This window comes from Spodoptera frugiperda, chromosome 20 (assembly GCF_023101765.2).
Source record: "Spodoptera frugiperda isolate SF20-4 chromosome 20, AGI-APGP_CSIRO_Sfru_2.0, whole genome shotgun sequence".
NCBI lineage: Eukaryota > Metazoa > Arthropoda > Insecta > Lepidoptera > Noctuidae > Spodoptera > Spodoptera frugiperda.
In genome coordinates, this window is record NC_064231.1 from 6,979,243 (window position 1) to 7,000,370 (window position 21,128).

A 21,128-nucleotide genomic window follows, 5' to 3' on the forward strand; every position below is an offset into this window, starting at 1 on the left:
AATACAAATCAAACGCCGCAGCATGCCCGAGGTGAGTTTTGATGAAAACATTTTCTCACGTCCCAATCAAAGTTTTCTTCCGGGTTGTAAATAAATCATGATATCATTGAGTTTTTGAAAAGGATGGTAAGATGGAGAGCTGGCTGCCGTGCAAATTATAGCGGGCTCGTATCACGCACGGAGAAACTCTTTGTGTGATCTACAAATTGTTATTTCAGGTCTGGGTGATATGTGCACTTATATGTTTGTAAACGCACCCACGACACAAGAGAAAGTCTTAGTGCGGTGCAAAGTTTTATCAAAATTAAATACCTAACTTTAAGGTAACAGTTACGAACTATTAGTCGCACATTACTATAGAGGCAATACAATAAAAGATGTAGAGATTGAAGTCATGGCATGGCTTAGCAAGTCTAAGGCTTGTTCTCGTCAACGAAGAAAAGTAAAATTTTCTTGTTTACTTTTTATTTCCAGTTGTAAAACATCACATCTTCGCACTAACCAAATTTATTTAAAGGGAAATTCCTAGCTGCTTCGATACCTAATTCGTACCTGTTTCACATTGAAAATTACCCGGAAAAGTGTCTCACATTTCAGTGGATACTTTACCTGCGTCCTTGGCCAAACACCATACGAACGATGCGATGTTTACGACACATTGTAAAACATTCGCACATAACACGACAATATAAGTACGTACTCGTACACAAGCGGAACAACTTACTACGCATATCTAACGAGCTAGATCGTGACTAGATATGAGATTTTCCGTTGTATTTTTTTTTTCTACCTTTATTGTATCTACTTACATACTAGGTAAATGTCAGTACGGTGTGCTACGTAAAGATATTAAGAATTAAAATTATTAATTATAAAGTCATCTGTTTGTTTTGCAACTTTAGGACTACGGTGTGCCTAAATACCTATACATTCATATCGATCTAGGATAATTTACTTACTTATTTAAAAGTAACTGTGACTATTTTATATAACTCACCCCTTATTACATGGGACTTATAACACAAATGGTGAAAAGGGTGTACATACACTGTTACAGTGGCAGCCGTAATGTGCACCTCTGTCTATCCTTTCGCGGATAAATGGCGTGACTTTGTAACTATTTAACATATGTGTGGCATGTATGTATGTCACACTGAATTATGACAAAATATACACAAGCCTAAAAGAAAGAAGTTAACATGCCATGACCATCATTACATTTCTTAGCCATCAATCGCACAAGTTTATTACACTACAAGGGGATAATGTTTGCGAATTAGTATGTAGCTCACACACCATCCCGCATAATATTCAGCATTCTATGGTCCCAAAACCCCATATGCATCGCCATAAGACGGCAAACCCCATCAATATTGAACATTTATTCTTTTAACTCCAAAGTTATACAGCGAACGGAAAATATAAATTCTTAAAAGTAGACGTCTATATACTTATATACTGTAAATGTATGTAGGTACGTGCAATTAAAAAACAATGTAGAGTGGTATTTTATACCTACAGGTCAAAGATACTTGCTCCCGAATTCTTACCAAGAGACTAACCCTCCCGAATATAATACCCATCGGACTAGAGGTTTATATAATAATAAGGTAACATTATAATTCTAGGTAGGTAAGCAATTTATCATTCTACCTACCTACCAGCGAAAGCGATACCTACAAATACTGAATACTTGGCATACCACAACCATGGCGTGCTTGTATTTTAAGTAGATATTATTAATTTAAGGGGCTTACTACAAAATTCTAAGTACTTACGCATACTCGTATCAACCACTCGTACAGAATATTCCTCTCATTGGCTAATTTTATCAAACAGTCACGTTCGACCTTTGATAAACAATTTGTTTAACACCTCGAAGTTAGGGAGTTTCAAAACGGCCCTGACAACTTACAAATAATAAATGTCTGTACCTTCAAACGAAGTATCTGGAAACTGTATTTGGAAAGTTTCGTAAAACCCAAATTGCGAAGACGTCTGTATTAGTCCGTAGGTACTTGGTCCTCTCGTATAAAAGACAGTCATTTCAAACCAACTTTACGTACTTATTACATTACCTTCGAGCCTTGTAATCCTGTCTCGGGTTTGGACTACTGTTTCTCACATATTTCTGTTTTTCTGTTTACTTGTTTTATTTGAAGTAGTTGGTTTAGTTATCATAATTGGTCTAATAAGTAAATGAATTGTAACCATGTATCCACAACGCAGTTAACTTTTATAGAGCAACTTAGTGCAACACGGTAACATTAGGTAAATTATGTGGATTATTAATATTTTTTATTATAAACTTTTAGCTGTCAGATGTCGCTGAGTCATCCTTGGAAACGTTGATCAACAAACAGTAACTGCGGTATGGATGCACGGTTACCGTACCTAACGAGACTACAAGTATAATTTTCATTAAGTGAATAAATTTCCATATAAAGTTTGTAAAATCTAATCTAATACATATAATCAAATCTATAAAAGGGTGTAACTTGTAAGTTATAGCCACCTAAGCAAATGCAGATATATTTATTATAATATGCGAAGATGCAAATGCATAAACTATCGATGAATAATCGAATATTGATGTCAAGGCTCCGTCATATTGATTAAGTCTAAGTACCTAGGCATGTGAACCCACACCTGGTCGAGAACCTAATAGGAACATTGAAAATAAAAAGAATTCAACTATAAAACAATATCAATAAAGTGTATTATCAATTAAGCTTTGTGATAAAAAATTAAAGGTACATTCTTATAGTTAGGAAATTAAATTAAATAAAAAATTGTCATAAAATATTTAAGCAAAGGTACATTAAGATATTCACAACGTGTTAACATTGAACAAAAACATAGAAAAATATTCACAATCATTTTGATCCCTTGTGACTTAGTCTAAGTTCGTCATAGTTGCTCTACGTGAAATATGGGGGTCGTTACTCGAAATTGACCCAAAAAGTTTTTGGTATACCCGGGTGTTGCAGGCACTCGTTCCAACTGTCTGCATAGGCGGATTTTTCGTCAATCGTCGCTTTACCCAAAATTTCCTTCTTCGCCATTTTCGTCTTACAACCAAGGCTAATATAAATACTGACTTTATTTAAGCTAGCCTTGAAAACTGTCAGTTTCACAGTAGCAGATTTCGGGTCCCATCTGGCTGATATTGCGGGAACAAATCTATCGCTTTTCCAATAGCATTCAGCTTTGTTCGCTTCTAATATTGTCGCCTTCAGGTACAGAGGAGCTGGAAACAGACAATTTACATTCATTTAATAATAATTTAATATAGCTTTAAACGTATCTATTTGTTGGGAATTAACAGACATGTATAGGCACACACAAAATATGTTATGTAGGTGACGAACAACATCAAATTATAATAATTGCACTGAATACAATTAAAATAAACATTACCACCTACGAAATAAATAATAACCTTATCGGAAAGAGCTCTCATGTTCTTGCCTGTACCTACTTATAAAACCAAACCTAAAGACGAAGTCAAGAACATTTTTTCTGGTTCATAGAAACACGTGTAAGCAACAACTAAAAAGAAATATAACTCTAAAATCACATCGTGGGTGTACATAAACATATTCTGAGTAAATATTAATTTCATGACACGAATTTCTTCGGTAGATAATCTCTACAAAGAAGTACCTAATAAATATGAGCATAACACATATAAATAGCTACATTATCAAAGTAAATATGAAATGGCAAGTACAAAATTTAATAAAACATGTAGAGTAAGTATTAAAACACGAGTCAATGTATACAGGGTAAATACCCTTGTACATACTGCCGTAAATACTGTTATTAAATTACTTTATCGTTTAATAAATTGAAACAAAATATTTTACGTAAAAAACGACCATAAGCCAATATTTATTAAATATTTTACCTTTGAATAATATACGGTTCTGATACATAAAATTGGTTTAAAAAATATAATATTAATTATCAATTAGATTGTAGGTACTGACGGCTTACTGTCGTTACTTTTCGGTGAGGATACTCAACTAGTCTCAAGCACCGTCGCAAGTAGGGCTCTTGACGTGTCTTGAAACTAGTCGAACAACATAAAGTATAATATGATAGTTATTAAGATAATTACAGAATAGCCTAGCACTCATTTCGTGCTGTGAACGAAAATGTTTGAAAATTCGCTAATAAGACCGGAACTTGTCCTGAAGAACAAATCATAGAATCCTGGGCAGTCATGCAATATTTATACAAATAATTCAATTCTAGCTTTCCACATTCTATAAGTCTGCATATAAACGAATTTGGTCTGCCAAACGCATTAATACGTTATCGTGCTATCGTAAGTCAGTCAAGGATTGAAAAATCTTTGATAACGTCAATTATCGTTTTCTAAAAGAAGCAAGTATCAGGCAATAAATACATCCATACTTCTGCCAAGGTTCATATCAATCAATTAGATCAAAGTATGATTTCCGAGAAAGTGTTCCTGTGTACAGACATATTTCCTGATAAAAGGTGGTAAACGTGTTTTTCTTCTAAGTCTGAATATGTCAATGACTGTACATCTACCAGGAGTTTGAATTGTAGATTTGTCGATAGTCGTTAGCGACGACGTACATTTTTTGTATGGCAAATTTTATAACGCCTCTACCGGTCACCTGTGGAGCAAAAATTTGCCGACTATCGCCATACACTATTGCTTCAAACTCATGGTAGAGGTACTAGTCTCTTATCAGCCAGTATATGTATAATAAAATAAAATAAAATAGCCTTTATTGCTGAACTTGTTTTAACAATTTCATTCAATTATGTTTACTAATTTAAAATAGTTTCCTTGCATGTATATAAATTAGAGACTTATCGGTAAACGGTCGTTTCTACGCTGCAGCTTGTCTTCCGACATAGGCCAGTATATATCCACCGGTAAACAAAGGCATCCCTCTTAAGAAGAGGTTTGCCATAATCCTCACTCTTGAGGGCTTGAGGGAGGTTCGGGAATCGCATTTGGTCATCGAAATGTACATAAAGAATGCCGATATTAGTTTCTCGATTGCTGGTCACAATTTAGGTACATCCTTCCTAAGTCTTTATTGACTAGCCATATTAATCGCGTAATAATAAGGGCCAGCTTTTACAGAAATAATTTATATTCGAAAAATATTTGTGTCAAAACCCGTTCGAACTTGAAACACATTGTGGTTGGTGGTGGTTTGACATTCATTGAACGGTTTTATCAAAACACATCTATATTATCAATCATTTGTCTAATCCATTATTATACAAACAGCAATCTATAAGTGGTAAGCGTATAGATTGTATATTGACAGACACATTACCTGCTTATCAGTGTTCCCTGCTTATCCTAATAAATTGACATTATACGGACGATGGTAAAAGTTACATCTACACTACTCCATGACTACAATGCGACACAGGTAATTCATTTCCCAGCGTAATTGTGGGACGTAAGTGTGAGGAAGCCATGCTTCGGCACGAATGGGTCGGTTCGACCGAAGTACTACCACGGGCTCGCAGAAAAACGACAAACCGAACCCCCTTCCCAATCCCCAATTCCCCAACATCCCTCATATTTCTAACCCCAATAGCGGGCAATGCACTTGTAACGCTTCTGGTGTTTCAGATGTCCATGGGCGACGGCGATTGCTTACCATCAGGTTATCCGTCTACTCGTTTACCGGCTTATACCATAAAAAAGTAATTAGTTATCTCCTAATTAAATAACCTTAATATTTACACGTCCCATTTTACTCGCGAACTGAATAATCAGGCCAATCAGTATCAAGAATTAACATCGTCTATATCGAGTATTAGCTTCTTAGTGTAAGGGATTAATCCTGACTGTTTACTTGTTAGTGCTCTGCCGTCTAGTTATTTGTTGACATAAGGACGTGTGTACGCGTCTATATATAACTAGTTTTATAAGAAACAGATGTGCAAACGGACACGCGCCGTATGGTGCGCGGGTCAGATGATGTCGGGCCACATACAACGGCACCTACTTTCGGGACAAAAGCCAATAAGGTTTGGCTCCATTCAACCTTACACGAATCCAACAGTGCCCGCTCATGTGTAACGAATATGACCTAAGACCGAAATTTTCAGAAATACGCGAACAATTTTTGTGAACCTTTCGTAATTGTAAAGGCGGCCTTAGCTATTTGAGTTGTGATTCAACGCACATTCGTCTTGAACGTAACTCTCTCCTCTTTAATAAGCAAACAGTATTGCGTGGGCCGCCGCGTCGCCTCGAGTGCCTGTCTCTACAGATAAATAATATGAATGAAGTTTAGTTACACGGTCGCGGGCCACTGTCCGCCTGATGAATCTCTAAACAGGTCGAGGTTGAGCTCTTTGAATATTTATGAAATTTGCTCAAATGTATCGGACACAATAACAAAATAACTTCCTGGTATATCAGTACCTAGTAATTTTGTTTTCACAGTTATTTATAGCGGGACGCGTTCCTTATGGGTTCACGGTTATTAGTTCTTGACGTTAGTTAGTCGGCCTCGTAAATCTATAGGTTTTTGTATTACATACAGATATAATAAGACAGAAACCTACAATAACATTATGTGTACAGCATACTATTAAAACAACATTAATATAGTACAAACAATCTCAATACAAACTTTCAAGTAAGTAAGTAATAATATTATTCGGGTTATCGTTGTTTTACTTATTACCGGAATATTCGTAAAACAAACATAATAAGTATGTAAGATCCCACAAAAACATTTCATGTTAAATGTTGCCAAGACGAGACCATATAGCTCGCACTGTCAAAAAGTAATCAGATCCCGTGTAGAGCCAAGTTTCTAGCCCTACATGCCCAGACCTAAATCGATAAGCCCTAATTTCACACTCAAGTTACGGGAAATTCTACAGCCATAGCTCGTACTGCGTAGTTCGTAGCGCGTAGCAGAGTTTTTACGCTATAATCTCGTAGGCGTGCAAACCTTGGACGTAACTGGCGAGTCGGCCGCACGGACTTTTTGCTATTCGTCATATGGGCTTGAGCTTAAAAATCTATTCAATCTTCTAAACTCTTTCCGTGCGGCCAACTCGCCAGTTACGTCCAAGGTTTGCACGCCTACGAGATTATAGCGTAAAAACTCTGCTACGTGCTACGAACTACGCAGTACGAGCTATGGCTGTAGAATTTCCCCGTAACTTGAGTGTGAAATTAGGGTAGGATAATGTTTTGATTTGATGAAAAGTTTGTGTTCTATGTACTTGTGTATAATTTTCAGATCTCAAGCAGGAAATAGGGAATTAAGTTTCCCTATTTCAGATTTTTACCCCTCCGCGGCCGCATTCAGACCTCTAGCGTCAAAAGTTGCGGAAGTCTCGAACAAACTTTCACCCCTAGTTTAAGGGGTTGGGGGTAAAAGTTCCAAGTTTTAGGATTTTTTTGTTGTTTGGGTACTAATACTAGCTTACATACCAAATTTCAGTTTTCTAGGACTTCAGGAAGTACCTTAAGAATTTTGTTGATCATCAGTGAGTGAGTGAGTGAGTGAGTGACGAAATCGGGGTATTTTAGATATCAATAAAATTTAAAGTATAAGAGCTATGCAATTGAAACTTTAGAGGTTTATTAAGTCTACCACTGACATTATATCCTGAAAATTTTGTTTATCTGGTATAACCCAAACTCAAGTTATGAAGGATCAAAAATACGACGAAGCGCTTCGAGAAAAGGTAGGTAGTGCCCTTGCGCTTGCGCTTCGCTTGGCTCGTCTTGGCGGGGGCACTACCGTGCCCCCAGATAATATTTTTATACCTAATATTTTAGAGGTAGGTAAATGTTAAAATTTTCTAGCCTAAACTATGTGCATGTGCGGTTACCACATGTGCAATACATCAAGTAGATCGCTTCGTATTTATCTAAGTTGTTTTCGGAGAGGAAATGCGTCCTTTATTCTTACACTAAACTGTTGAGAATAATAACCACAATTTTACCATTTTTATCGGGACGACAATCTAAGAATATGACACCATACACTGGAAAATGTTTTCCTTCACGAGTTTACGATTTAAGTCCGCGTCAGTTTATAGAGAATTGTGTTAGTTCATGCGACACTTGCTTACACAAGCCACAGTCGTCTATGTAATATATTCAGGACGTAGAGCCCTTAACTCGAGTGCGGTACATTGTTTCTCCAAATAGTTGTAAGAGGGATGCAGGACGTATACCCATAGATGCTGAGGACTAATGGTACTAGCGATAGATCCTCCCCTCGATATCATTAAGCGAGGGTACAAGATACATGGATATATTAAGGCTACACTTCCAAATATATTGAGTCGAAGTAGCAATTATTTCCCCCTTTTCCTGTACATTTAAGTAATTGTTACTTATAGCGAACACATAATGCCACTCGTATCGGAAACTGACCGAAAATGTGGCTAATTAGCGACGTGTTATCGACCAGTGTATCGTGTACTGTGTTACTGCTGTTAGATAGACCGTATTGTGATACGAATTCATCCGTAGGCCATTTTCTGTTTAGTTCTGCTAATTGTGTGGGAAAATTAAACTTGTTTTATATAATTCATTTCTTTCACAGTAGTGTATTGATAGAGCAAAATAACACAACAAAATCATAGTCAGTAGACCTTGATTCACTTGGATGCTTAACACAAGTGATTTCAGAACAAAATAACACTAGTTGACATTTACAGTAGCCGGTCATTAAGTAGTATTATTGTCTGTAGATTTACCTTTATACTGTTCTTGTTGTTGCATCGTCTGCACACTGCACCGTAGCCTGTTGACCGTCAGCTGCACTATGTCATTCAACCCGTCTTCACTCGCCGTGTACAATAAAGTAACTTCCAACTGGCCCTTCTTGTTTTCCCTCTGTAGACACAAATTACACGGAGTTTATGCTAATTGTCACAGATTAGAGGCCCCTATGGGCAATTTGTACACAATCAACCATATCTGTGCCGCCTTCAACGAACATTACTGGAGATACAAGATATTTTACTAGACAAGGAAGGAAACTGGGCACAGATCCAAGTAATACTAGTAATAGTAAGAATAAAATGGTGTTATGTTAACTACCTACTTTGTAATAATGTTAGTAGAACGATTCAGACTGTATGACTTCATGGTCGTATATGTTCCCAAAGTATTGTTTTATTTTCCTTTGACTGTCGTTTATGCTAACAGTTTTTCCTCTATAGCTTTTTTTAAATAAAACTAAAACCTTAAGCCATTTTAAGTCTTATCAGTAGGTGAGTAAGGCAATTTTCTAATGTTCTTTCTAGCGTTGAGATAAGTGTCTGATAACGTCTGACGCGACGTAACGACAGTGTTTTATTGCATTTATTTTATGTAAAATTGTACAGAAATATCCAATGACGTAATCTCTTATGTAATTTATTGAAGTGTGATTACGTCTTTCAATTTTGGTTGCAGTTGCTTGAATGGCAAGGTCAAATTGACGATCGAGGATTTCAATTCGCAAACGGAATAAATGGCTTTAAAGATTTTTATTCTTTTCGAATTCACCCATGTATATCAACAAACTCTTTATTACAAGAGGCCTACAACGTTGAAAATAATTTACAAAGTAACTGTTATATTTTAATACTTCCACGTTTGCCTTCCCAGAATCTTATTCGGGATCATGTTCACTCTTTGTCTCTCAGCTACGATTTCTCTTTTTAGTGTCTGTGTATTCAAAATATACTAGTTGCCCTTTAAATGAAAAGGACCTAGTGTTCAAAGGCACAACAATGACTAACATAATTAAATTTTCTTCACTGAATGCCTACTCAGTTCGTACACTTTAAAGCGCTTTCAACGTTAATAGTGATAAGAACATTAAACTTAATAAACTGAATTCCATAGCATTCCAACGAGATGCTAGAGCGTTAAAATGTGGTTTATATTCTGACTATCTAACCTAATTCCACTAAGTACTCACCCAGACTATAATCAACGGTATTCAATTACTAAAAGACACTTACAAGGATCGTGGGATCACTACCTAATTGGCACAAGTTATACGATTACAAATTACCCTAATTCAACACGCCACACTAACTATAAAACAATCTAATGAAATAAACCAACTGTACTTTAATAATTAGCAGAAATCAATAATCGATTAGTAGGTCTAATAAAATCGGTATGAATTTATTCGTAATTATACCGAATTTGTGCGCACGAAGATGAAGCATAGTTATGACCTTACATCATCGCAATAAACGTAGGTAGACGATCAGATGGAACCCGCCGAGGTCGAAACTATTCTATTGTACGAACAGCATTAAGATTTTATTCACACGAACACGCTCTTCGCATATTAATCATACATAACAATGACTCATACATTAATTGATATCGTTATCTTCAACTCGAGATTTCTATTGCTTCTTAACTATACTTTAAACTGTTTAAATCTATAGCCACAGCTTAGCTTAACGACAATTTCTTCATAATAGAATACATCGCCCTCTTCACGACCCCTACCAAAAAAAATTAACATGATCTTATTTGTAACCATGGCTACAACGAATACGACTTTGACGATAATTAATTTAAAGAGAATAAAGCTCTCTCTTGTTCTAAAGTAACAACTAAACTGTACAATTTACTGAGCCTTTGAAGTCTTCATTGTATTTTTGCTTGCCTAATACTTAGTAACGAAAAATAAAGACTTCACACGAAATAATAAAGATCACACTAAAATATTAGGTACAAGAAGAAACATTTTTGAGAATATTTTGTTGAAACGTAGGTATTATTTCATCGAGATCAAGTTCATTACGAACGGTAATAAACTCACTGTAGAGGTACCTAACGAGTCTATCCTCACTTGACCATTTAAGACTATTTTTATCACAGTGATTAGCATCGCTCGCGACTGTGACTTATAGCGTTGTCGCTGTTAATTACCATTGGAATACATACCCGTGAATCAGCCGCCGTGATTCCACTCGTGATTGCGTTGATTGGTCTCCAAATATCTGGAGTGCCGATCAAACCATTCTTTAGATCATTCTGAAACAACTTTGAGTCGAAATTCCAAGTCGCCGCTCCCACTGTTCTCCGTTTCTCCAGAATCGACTTTTGTGCTATCGCCTCGGCTTTCGTTGATTTGAAACTGCTAAATGTCTTTTCTAAGAATCCAGTCTTAGGTTTTGGTTCCTCTTGTTCCGCGACCTTGGCAGATTTTTTCGAATCTAGTGTTTTGCTATTTTTTCGCTTGTCTGTGTCTTGTTTTGGAGCCTCTAATATAGCATAAATGGTAAGCGACAAAAAGTGGCCGGCGAGCAAACTTTGAAGGTCAGTTTTTTCTTGTCCCTTCTTAGCATCTTTTTGTTTTAATTGAAATTTAAAATCCTCATTCCACACCGGCCAGGAACTCTCCTGTAATGTTGTTTCAAACCTACTGTCGCCGGGAAACACTTTGACCTGAAAAATGTAAATGTCGTTATTTCAGCTGGATGGTAACAGTTACATTAACTATTTTATGTGTATAACTAACATGAAACAACTTTTAGGTAATTATATAAATAGGTATAATATTAATAGCCGCAACTTTATCGTTCACAATTATTACATTTCAACATGACATCATTATGACGCTACATTGCAACTTATCATGGTGAAGTAAACCGCTGAAATTAATTAAAACTAGTTTTTTAATTCGATAACATAGCACGAGTTTTACACAAACTTGTATTGGAATTTAATTTTTAATTCTTTTGGCACTAGTTACCACGAAGTTTGCGAGGGCGCTAAAAGTATCTACTGTTTAACTAGTTAATAAGTAACTACTGAAAATTCTTGCCCGTTTTTGTTTTAATGAAGAAAAATTGTTAAGGTTATTTTCTACTTAAGAACATACCAAAAAAGGAAAGAGAAGGGAAGGATGGATAATTGAAGAAATTACCATGTTGTGGTGATCCCAAATAATTGGAACAATGCAGCCAGATTATGATGGCAGATGAAGACAAATTGTCACAAGCAGTGATATAATAAATGTCCGGATCAGACGGGATAAAAAGTATTCACAGCGGCTAAACCTCCCAACTGATGCGACCCATATAACGCTGTAGCCGCAAAAAAGCAATTTACGAATAATACATAAAAAAATATTCTGTTTTGTTTCGTTATTTTTTAAACAATAAATGGTATAAGTAGTTGTACAAAAATAAGCTCAATTGGATCTTTGTCTGTCTAGTCTAGTGTCCAATAAGAGTAATTATAGTTAGTTAATGATTTTTCTGTAAGTAAGTAACTATCTAGTTATAAGACATTTTTAACTCTGTATTGGAATGGAGCAAGCAACCTCTTCAACTTTAGGTGCCTAGTTAACTAAATTAACTCTTAAGAGACCCGTTCCTTGAATAGATGTCCTTAATTGGTAAGGATTCCGTTTAATTGATGGTAGCATTTGCCTACAACGTCATTTGAATGAACCCAAAATCACATACGGTTTTCCAAATGTATGGGGTCAGTCAAGGTAGCCATTAATCATCAATCGTCTCTGATTAGGGTTTGAATGTTAGATTTCCACATCGTTTCAAACTATGGCAATGTAACTAATAGAACCCCATTGATTGCCAGGCAAACAAGTCATACGGCATGTTGGAGCCAGTCCATTTGACCCGTTCGTTTTACCAGTAAATTGAATTTAAATTAATGTCGAGATCTCTATACAGTGGCATCAACAATACACTGTCGGGAAGGGCTTGCTTGAATAGGATTTTATTTAGGGAAACCATATTATCGTCTTTTGTAATACAACACTAAAACGTCTTCTAGCCTTTTGTGGAAATGAGTTTAAATTACTATAGTTAGTAAACTTTGTTCATTATAGAATCCCTTGAATTTTAATTGTATTTTGAACAATGGCGTTTTGTAGAAACACGAGTAGGGTCTTATGATGGGACACATGTCTTATTAAAGGAAGCATCTAGTAATTAGATACTCTAAATTAATTTCCTAGTTAAGGTCTTCTATGTCAACTGGGAGTCCCGAACAGTCGGTATTTATTATTTATCATCATATTTTTTAGATATAACTAAAGCTCAATGTTTGGATGATGATATTATACAATTATATTAACCAAATCAGTAGTGATTAAATTTCGCAGGTTGTTATAAAAACAAGAGTTCATTGTTGTTTTCAAATTTTAAATAGTAGTTATATGAAGTATCGGATATCAGTGTATCAATGGAATACAAATCTGATATCAATGAATAATTGCTTACAGTTTTAATTCATTTAACTAAACTTATGTTATAATATCAATTTTCCTGCTTAAATTTCAATGATAAATTGCGATGCAGCAATTAAATTTAATGATGCTCAGTTTTGGTGGTTTTTCAGCGAATACTTAATATTTTTTGTTACAGTGATTTTAAAGTGAACAAAGAAACCTTGTTTTATTCATAAATGCATTTGTCTTGAAGCGACTGAAGACAAAATCGTACACTGAACTTAGATATTAGTTAGATGACAAGTATCTTGGATTTAATGTTTTAATAAAATACGAGTTGTTAGGTATAGATAAGTTCTACATGATCTCGTTCAATTTCGGAAATAGTTATGTTATATAGTTAAGTAACTTTGGAAAAATAAAGTTCATTGTGGCATTTGGTTCATCAGAGTAACTATTACTGTGGACTTAGAGTTTATAGCACACAAAACAAATACGCCAACATTTTATTTAAACTTTATGGTAAACAACAGAATACAAGAAAAATGACGCAAAATTTTAATCATTTTCCTGAAGGAAAACGGTCAAAGTAAAGTTACTGTCCCGTGAAATATTTACAAAATAAGTAGTTACTTTTAAGTGTTCCCACAATGTTCTTCTCTGCTGCCATGATTCAATAAACCTTATAGAATGAAATAAGCCGTCAGAGCATCTTTTGCCATTTATATCTGCATGGTTGAACATTTACTCGAATTCCGACCCTTTTAAATTAAATGACGCTGGCGAATAGAGGTGTTAATGTAATTTCAGTTCAGGATAATGCAGAAACGGAGTAGGTAAGTATTGGCCTACATTTTTCGTAGTACACGTACCATTATTACAATTCCCATTGGAAATTCAAGTGCAGATTTCGTAATATGGAATTGTGTAAATAAATGTACCGAGATCTAATCAGTAGGTATTAGGGAATACCCAGCTAAATTGATCAAGGCCTAATTTATAAGTATAAATATTTCAATATCAAGAGAAATATGTGGTTATCGGAATTGATACCTAATCCCTAAGTAGGTACACACCAATGATTTCAGATGCATAGCAGAAAGATAAGAGAGCCGATAACCGCATTGTAATAAGAACTAGTGACTTCCATTGATAAAAGAATGATAAAACACTAGTAGGTAATGTTGGTGGTGACGATAACGTAATGACAACTTTGATTTGGGCTTTAAACATTTAAATGTTTGTATAACTATTGAGTAACACGACGGGCCTAATAGTTTAAATGATTAGGAAGAACTAAGCACAAAAACAATATTGGACCTATTTAGTAGTTGCTTAAGATACAGTTTTGTTCGCATCACAATAGTTACAATGACAAATTGACGCAAATGGAATCATCATCGTGAATTAATTTTCCAATCGGTGGCTAGACTTTGAAAAAAACTTATTCCAGTTTGTAGGTACTAAATGCATTGAAACATCACTGGTTATTGGGTACCAAAAGAAGATATTTTTAACAGATCTCTTATATCTATGATCTAATATCAGGCGCAATAAAGTGGATGAAATATCAACCTACTCTTTATCCTTTTATAGTTTGATAGGACATTTACTATACATGCCTATCCTTATTATCCGAACCATAAAAAAGCGTTTTAACAGGTCCTATAAATTAAACAAACATCTGTTTATAGATGTAGTTTATTTTTCGTGTGCCAAAAATATCGAGATGTCCATTAAACAAGACAGGCACATTGCCGGCATACAATATCAATGTTTAATGGCCTGGTATTACGTTTTGGATATTTTATTAATGTCGACAACTCAGACAGCGTTTAGGCACTCTACCACAGAACACAATCTACCGCAAGTATTATGAAATGAGAATGTAAGTAGTAAGGATCTTTTTAGAAAATTACAGTTCTTATTATTTAGAATGTAGGTACTAAAGTATTAAGCATCTTTTCACGAAACTAGTTCGTATTCTTCGAATTATGTAAGTAAGCCTCTAATTTAAAAATGCAAAGCAGGTTCGGGGCTAGCATGGCCTTCAAAATTATTTTTACTAACCAAGTACCTACCTATGCTAGGTGTTTTTCTTTTTCATTAAAGTTAATTAATAAGTATAGTTGTTCGTATAGTTTTCCTTGTTGCTTTACATGGCACGTGTAGTGTGCTAAAAGTTACAAATTGTTTTGTACCAACTAGTTACAAAGTTCTAAAGCGCTTATTCCCATTAACTTAGGAAACATTTTACATTTACAGGTCCCTAGGCCCTACACAGAAAAGTTAGGTACTGTTATGTAGAGATATTTCGGGATTCTCAGTTTAATATATACCCAACTGGACCGTTGTCATCAACAATTTAATATCAAATTGATGGATCGTCCGCATCAAAGCAAATCTTGAATACCGAAGGCTCTCGGGAACAGTCTTGCCAATGCAAGCGTAAAAAAGTTGAATAAGTTTGCCCTATTCAGGCTCTCAGTCTATCAATATATTTGGAAAGGTGAATATCCTACATGCCGCCATTTCGTCTGGAGAATAACTACTTAGGGTATGTCAATCTTACAGTGACTAACAACCCTTCTGTATTGTGTCGTATCTTTCACGTGGTCACGAAGGCACGGGAAGCACAAACTCTCAACAATCATCAATCAGCAGCTTAGATCTTATCAATACCCAGATTACCCTTAATGCAGGTACGGCAGGGTTGCGAACGACCTTACGGGTTACCGAGGTCCCGGATCGAAGCAGTAGACGAGGTGGTTTTCAGTCAATAAGAGTCTGACCCTCCCTCTCGCCTCACCCAGGACGGGAGAAGGCATTTTAGACTAATAGTTACAGGAAGATTGTTTGTTATATTTGAGATTGTTTAAGAAATCGTTGTTGTTTTTATACATATTGACAATATTGGGGCCAGGTAAATATTTGAATGAGCGGCACAATGAGTGGTGCAGTTTTTACCTCTGTATCAATTAGTAAAGATAAACTAACGAGTTTGACGGTGTAACACCGGTTTGGCCTCAATTAGAAAAACAATTAAACGGATGTTAAATAGTAGATGTAGCTACTTAGGTAGATGCGATGTCACCAACCATTGTAATGCATGACGCACCGATGAAGAGATAATGCAGCTAATTGCAAGATTAACGAAGAATTTAGCATGTAAGTGTTCAAGTGGGCGACACTGTTTGGTCCAATTAGAGCTGAATTAGTACCACTACCCCGGCTTATCTACAAAAGGGTTGATTAACAATTCAACTATCAGGGTCCGATAGTAGAACGATCGAGATTTTTGTAGATGGAAGATGTTTTGAAAAATTCGAACTACTCAACAAGAAAGTTCTTAGATAAGTAAAATAAATAGAAGGAAATATAAAATGTCATTAACTAGGAACATAACTCCAGTTTCTGTATTCAGAATAATAGGGTTTTACCTGCGTATTTATATAAAATTAGGGTACCTACCAGAGAAACATAAAAAAGGGTATAATAAAGGTGATAACTTGTAGTAACTACTGCGCATCTAATTCGACGTAGGTAATTGGGCACTTAGGTAAACAGAAAATAGTTTTGTTCTTAGGCATTTATTTAGACAGACAGTTGTTAGACAAAGTTTATTGTTCTCTTTCTGTATACGAGTAGGTTTGGTAAGTATTTAAAACCATTATGCTCCCAAACTAACTTAAAATTGGAAGGCTGTCAACCTATGTTGAATGTTTACTAATGAAGCGTAAACGGTAAACAACAATTGAAAGTTACCTTAACAAGGTATCCATGGGCGCGACTCAACCCAAACAAGGACGGAAGGTGCCGGGCGCCGATAACGGTCACATATAAATTTTTACTGATTGGATGCAAGGCCAACTTGAATCCTATCTCTGGCTCCAAACTGCCACTGCCGGCCAACTGACCCTCCCGGCTCGTATTCAAAATATTCTTCAATTTATTAAGTGAAAATGCCATTGTAAACAAAGTCTTCTCTGTGCTAACTAACGTATCACACTCGCATTAAACCGGTTTTACTGAATAATTAATCACGCAATACGATCGATATAATACGACCTCATCGTTATACGATCGCATTTGCTCGCTGTCACAATTTTTTTGCAATAATCATAACATAACTCCGAAAGTTTAGAACACCATTGCACGTCACTTTAATAAAACACACTCAACGAAAACCCATACAACACTATCGCTGTGTATGACTGACTTACGTACGATGAGCGCATACTTCTGTAGATAGTGTCATTGGATCTAGTTATCAAGTTGAACTTGTATGAATGAAGCATTCATGCATCTAGGAAACAATCGGACCTCTCTGTCACACACACGTGATTCCGCGTTGACACTAGCGCCACAAAAAAGAGACGTGAGTATGTTAACCCTCTACTAACATTGCCATTATGTCAGTAGACATGGTTTTATTACATTTACAACAGATGGCGTAACTAAATCGATAAACATTGCTTTGTATCAGTACTTTTTCTTGTCAAATGAAACAATAATAATTTGTAATGTTGAAATTGTTTTTACGATCAAGAACCTTATGAAACAGGTCTGATAATGTAATATTTATTTATTTATTTATTAAATATTTTACCTCGCAGGCATAAAATTGACCTATGTACTAATACTAAATCTTTTTTAAACTTTATGAAATGATAATTTTCGTCCTAAGTGTGATAAATAAAAAAAATAAGAATATAATAAAAAAAGTTATTTATTTATTAAAATGCGACAGTTCAAATGACACCATATTTCTGTACATAAAAATAAATGTTAAATAAAATTATTGTTTTCTCACAATAAATCATAAAATTATCTGTTACGTAAAAGAAATTAAAACAAGAAACCTTACACAAGTCATTCACAACAATAATAAGTCTTTTAAGCTTCAACAGTTATATTGGTAAAATTATAATTTCATTTATTTAGAGAGGACTTTACTGACAACTTTGACGATACCGTCGTAATAGTGTATGATGATGGAGACAATTAAAACAAACATGGCAAAACATATTCCTGTGATGTACATGAACTGGCTTGCTTCTTGAGGTGTTGCCAGTAGCTCTTCACTGCTCGCATCCCTGTCTAGGGCATCAAACTCAGACGTATCTGCAAAAAATTATCATATTAGAATACGATTTTCAAAAAAAACTATATTTTTTATGGGACAGAATAGGATAGGTTGGCTAACGCGCAGATGGACCTGATGATAAGCAATTGGCGCCGCCGATAGACACCCGTAACACCATAGGAATTACAAATGCGTTGCCGGCCTTTAGGAGGTTAGGGATTTCAGGATAAAGTATTTTGGTATTGGGGAAATTGAAGAATGAAGGAATTAAGGTGTTTGAAATTTGGTAATGACTCAAATATTTACCAGCTGGTGTCTCGACGTCACAGATTACATCGGCCTCAGTAATCTTCAGGTCTAACAACTCTCGTACTGAAAGGAGTGCTTCAGCAGGTGCTTCGCCAGGAAATAGATAATCACAGAGGTACAGGGCACCCACTGGGACTAACACTCGGCGAGGCGGTTCATTGAAACAAACTTTTTCTGTGGATATAGAACAAAAATTCAAATATAAATCATTCATATCCCAGTTTAAAGGGTTAAGTTAATATATGTATGTGCTATGTCCATATTAATAAATATCTCAAAAGGATCACTCTATCCATTGGTGAAACTACATAAAAATCTGATCAGTCATTCGGAATGGATGTAGTTATTATAAGTTACAAAGCTTATTGGATCAGGATGGGTGACTTTATTTCTTTATATCAGTGGCACATTCTCACCTTCAGGTAGCAAGTTGTCATCAATCAACGCATCACAATGCATAGTGAACCGAGATGCTAAGGATCTTATAATGTCTTGTTTCACAGCTGCAATGGTTTCACTGACAGTTGCCTTCGGATACATAAACACACTTGAAGACACAACACCACTAAAATGGATACTGCCATCACATTCCAAATACTCCACTGTTTCCGGAAGCGAGTTTTCCTGGAAAATAAAGTTTACTCTCATTACATTATACATAGTACTTTCAAGATCTTCTACATAAAAGTGGTACTATTCTTTGTCTATGAGATAATGCTCTACAATAACTCATTCATGTGTTAACAAAAGAAGTAATAGCTGTTCAAAATATTAGCATAACAAATAAAATCAATCATGCACGAGATAACCATTCAGTTACCAGTTACAAAGTATTGTTTACTCACAAATGGCACAAATAATGACACATTCATTGATTTAGGAAGTTCCTGCTGCACTGATTTAGAATTCGTTTTAGGTTTCTTCTTTTTAAAGAGTGATTCCAGAACTTCCGAGTTGTCTTTGAGTTCACCGTCTATGAACATGATGCTGGATTCAATTGTTTTGTGAGCTGATTCCAAAATTTGCTGGAATTATAAAAGTGAATGTTAAAACAAGATGATACATTATAAATCATGTCATTATCAAGAAAAATACACTATCATATAATATAGTATTAACATTATATAAAACAATTAAATCTATTTTTACATCATACTCTTATTACAGTATGATGTAAAAATAGAAGAATTACCATCTTACCATCTGCATTAAACGGACAATGCGGACAACGTAAAATTAGGGCTCCGGCTCAAAGCAGGAGAAGGAACGGGGTGGTTTTTAGTCAGTAAGAGTACTCCCTCCCGCCTCACCCAAGGCGGGAGAAGTCATTGGATGATTTTCCCCCTCAAAAAAAAAAAAAAAAAAAACCATCTGCATTATTTGGAAGGTAGTTAAATATAAGAGTATAATAATTAACATACCTGAAACTGTTGTTTAACAGAAATGCCACTCTTCTTCACTATCACAGGATACACATCATCAAACTCGTAGTAGCAGTCCAATCGCTGCCACTGTTGGGGTTTTGGCAAGAACTTCCATTCTACCGGCTTGATCACTGTACTTTTGGCAGGTGCACCAACTTCGATACTCTTACAAGTAAGGACTTTTGTACTAGTAGACATATGTAACATAAGTCTTTCATTTGAATAAGGGCAGTTCCCAAACATGTACTGGTTAGCATTCATAGCCTTGTATATGTGATTTACAATTGACTTCACTTTACTGAAACTGTTTGGCTCCTCAAAAATGTCTTCATCACTTGTTATGAAGATCCCTGGAATTTTAATATTAATATGAAATAAGAAGAAACTCTTATGAATAACAATCAGATTATTATGATAATGACTAAAGATGTGCATAAAGTAATAATAATACATGAACTTTGTTCTTGTATATTAATTTAAAACAAATCACAAAAATGTAGTCTCACCTTGAACAAACATGCCTCCAGGAAGCATTCTAGTTACGTGTTTCGCATGATCGGCGACCCAGGCCTCGGAGACATTCAAAAGTGTCTTCGTTTCTATTTTGTCCAATACATAACTTGTCTCTGAGGCACTTTCAGAACTTTTCTCATCTGGTGTGCGGGCCAGGTGGATGACATTCTCTCGAGCGGCAGTTGACTTAAATTATAAGTACGCATAGTTTTAGACTGTTAGCCATTAGACTCGTACATAGCAGTCGAGTGTAACACAAGAAAAATATGCGTTATTAACACGGGAATATGGTATTCAATCATAACATAATAGATCCTATTGTAAAATACTAAGATAATTGACTCACCTGCCCGAGAATTAATCCTATTACGAAAATTTCTTTCGAAGCATATTGCTCTAAATATTGCAAGCAATATTCCGGAGAATAAACTGTCCGGACCATTTTTATAATTTGTTTTATTTCAGGGACATGCACTGCTTTAGTTAATTGGAAAAAGTTGCGCTGTATCCTCTATTTTATTATTAAAAATCGAGTGCAAACTTTGTTTTGTCGTGTCACAGACAGAATTTACACCATGTTTCATTTGTCACTGT

The 21,128-nt window shown here is 35.4% G+C and overlaps 2 protein-coding genes across 2 annotated transcripts; both read right to left on the reverse strand.

Moving 5' to 3' along the window:
* Positions 1 to 2,695: 2,695 nt before the first annotated feature.
* Positions 2,696 to 17,457, reverse strand: LOC118282311 (uncharacterized). Its single transcript, XM_035603332.2, has 4 exons — positions 16,968 to 17,457; positions 10,946 to 11,449; positions 8,743 to 8,881; positions 2,696 to 3,250 (listed from the first exon to the last, which is right to left on the reverse strand). The coding sequence occupies exons 1-4, from the start codon at positions 17,169 to 17,171 to the stop codon at positions 2,943 to 2,945; spliced, it is 1,155 nt and encodes a 384-aa protein (XP_035459225.1). The 5' UTR covers positions 17,172 to 17,457; the 3' UTR covers positions 2,696 to 2,942.
* A 456-nt stretch (positions 17,458 to 17,913) lies between these two features.
* Positions 17,914 to 21,128, reverse strand: LOC118281033 (protein odr-4 homolog). The gene is made up of 7 exons (XM_035601466.2): positions 20,881 to 21,128; positions 20,528 to 20,720; positions 20,019 to 20,371; positions 19,443 to 19,622; positions 19,014 to 19,221; positions 18,595 to 18,771; positions 17,914 to 18,326 (listed from the first exon to the last, which is right to left on the reverse strand). The coding sequence occupies exons 1-7, from the start codon at positions 20,974 to 20,976 to the stop codon at positions 18,139 to 18,141; spliced, it is 1,395 nt and encodes a 464-aa protein (XP_035457359.2). The 5' UTR covers positions 20,977 to 21,128; the 3' UTR covers positions 17,914 to 18,138.

What these genes read in the sequence shown, in the direction of transcription:
- LOC118281033 (XM_035601466.2), bottom strand. Translation starts at nt 20,976, where the DNA reads ATGGTCCGGACAGTTTATTCTCCGGAATATTGCTTGCAATATTTAGAG. An exon ending in TAGGATTAATTCTCGGGCAG is followed by an intron (nt 20,721 to 20,880) that starts GTGAGTCAATTA and finishes TTATAATTTAAG; the next exon opens with TCAACTGCCGCTCGAGAGAA. An exon ending in TGACGTCGAGACACCAGCTG is followed by an intron (nt 18,327 to 18,594) that starts GTAAATATTTGA and finishes AATTTTTTGCAG; the next exon opens with ATACGTCTGAGTTTGATGCC.
- LOC118282311 (XM_035603332.2), bottom strand. Translation starts at nt 17,171, where the DNA reads ATGGCATTTTCACTTAATAAATTGAAGAATATTTTGAATACGAGCCGG. An exon ending in TCACGGCGGCTGATTCACGG is followed by an intron (nt 8,882 to 10,945) that starts GTATGTATTCCA and finishes TTGTGTCTACAG; the next exon opens with AGGGAAAACAAGAAGGGCCA. An exon ending in ACAACAAGAACAGTATAAAG is followed by an intron (nt 3,251 to 8,742) that starts GTAAATCTACAG and finishes GTCTGTTTCCAG; the next exon opens with CTCCTCTGTACCTGAAGGCG.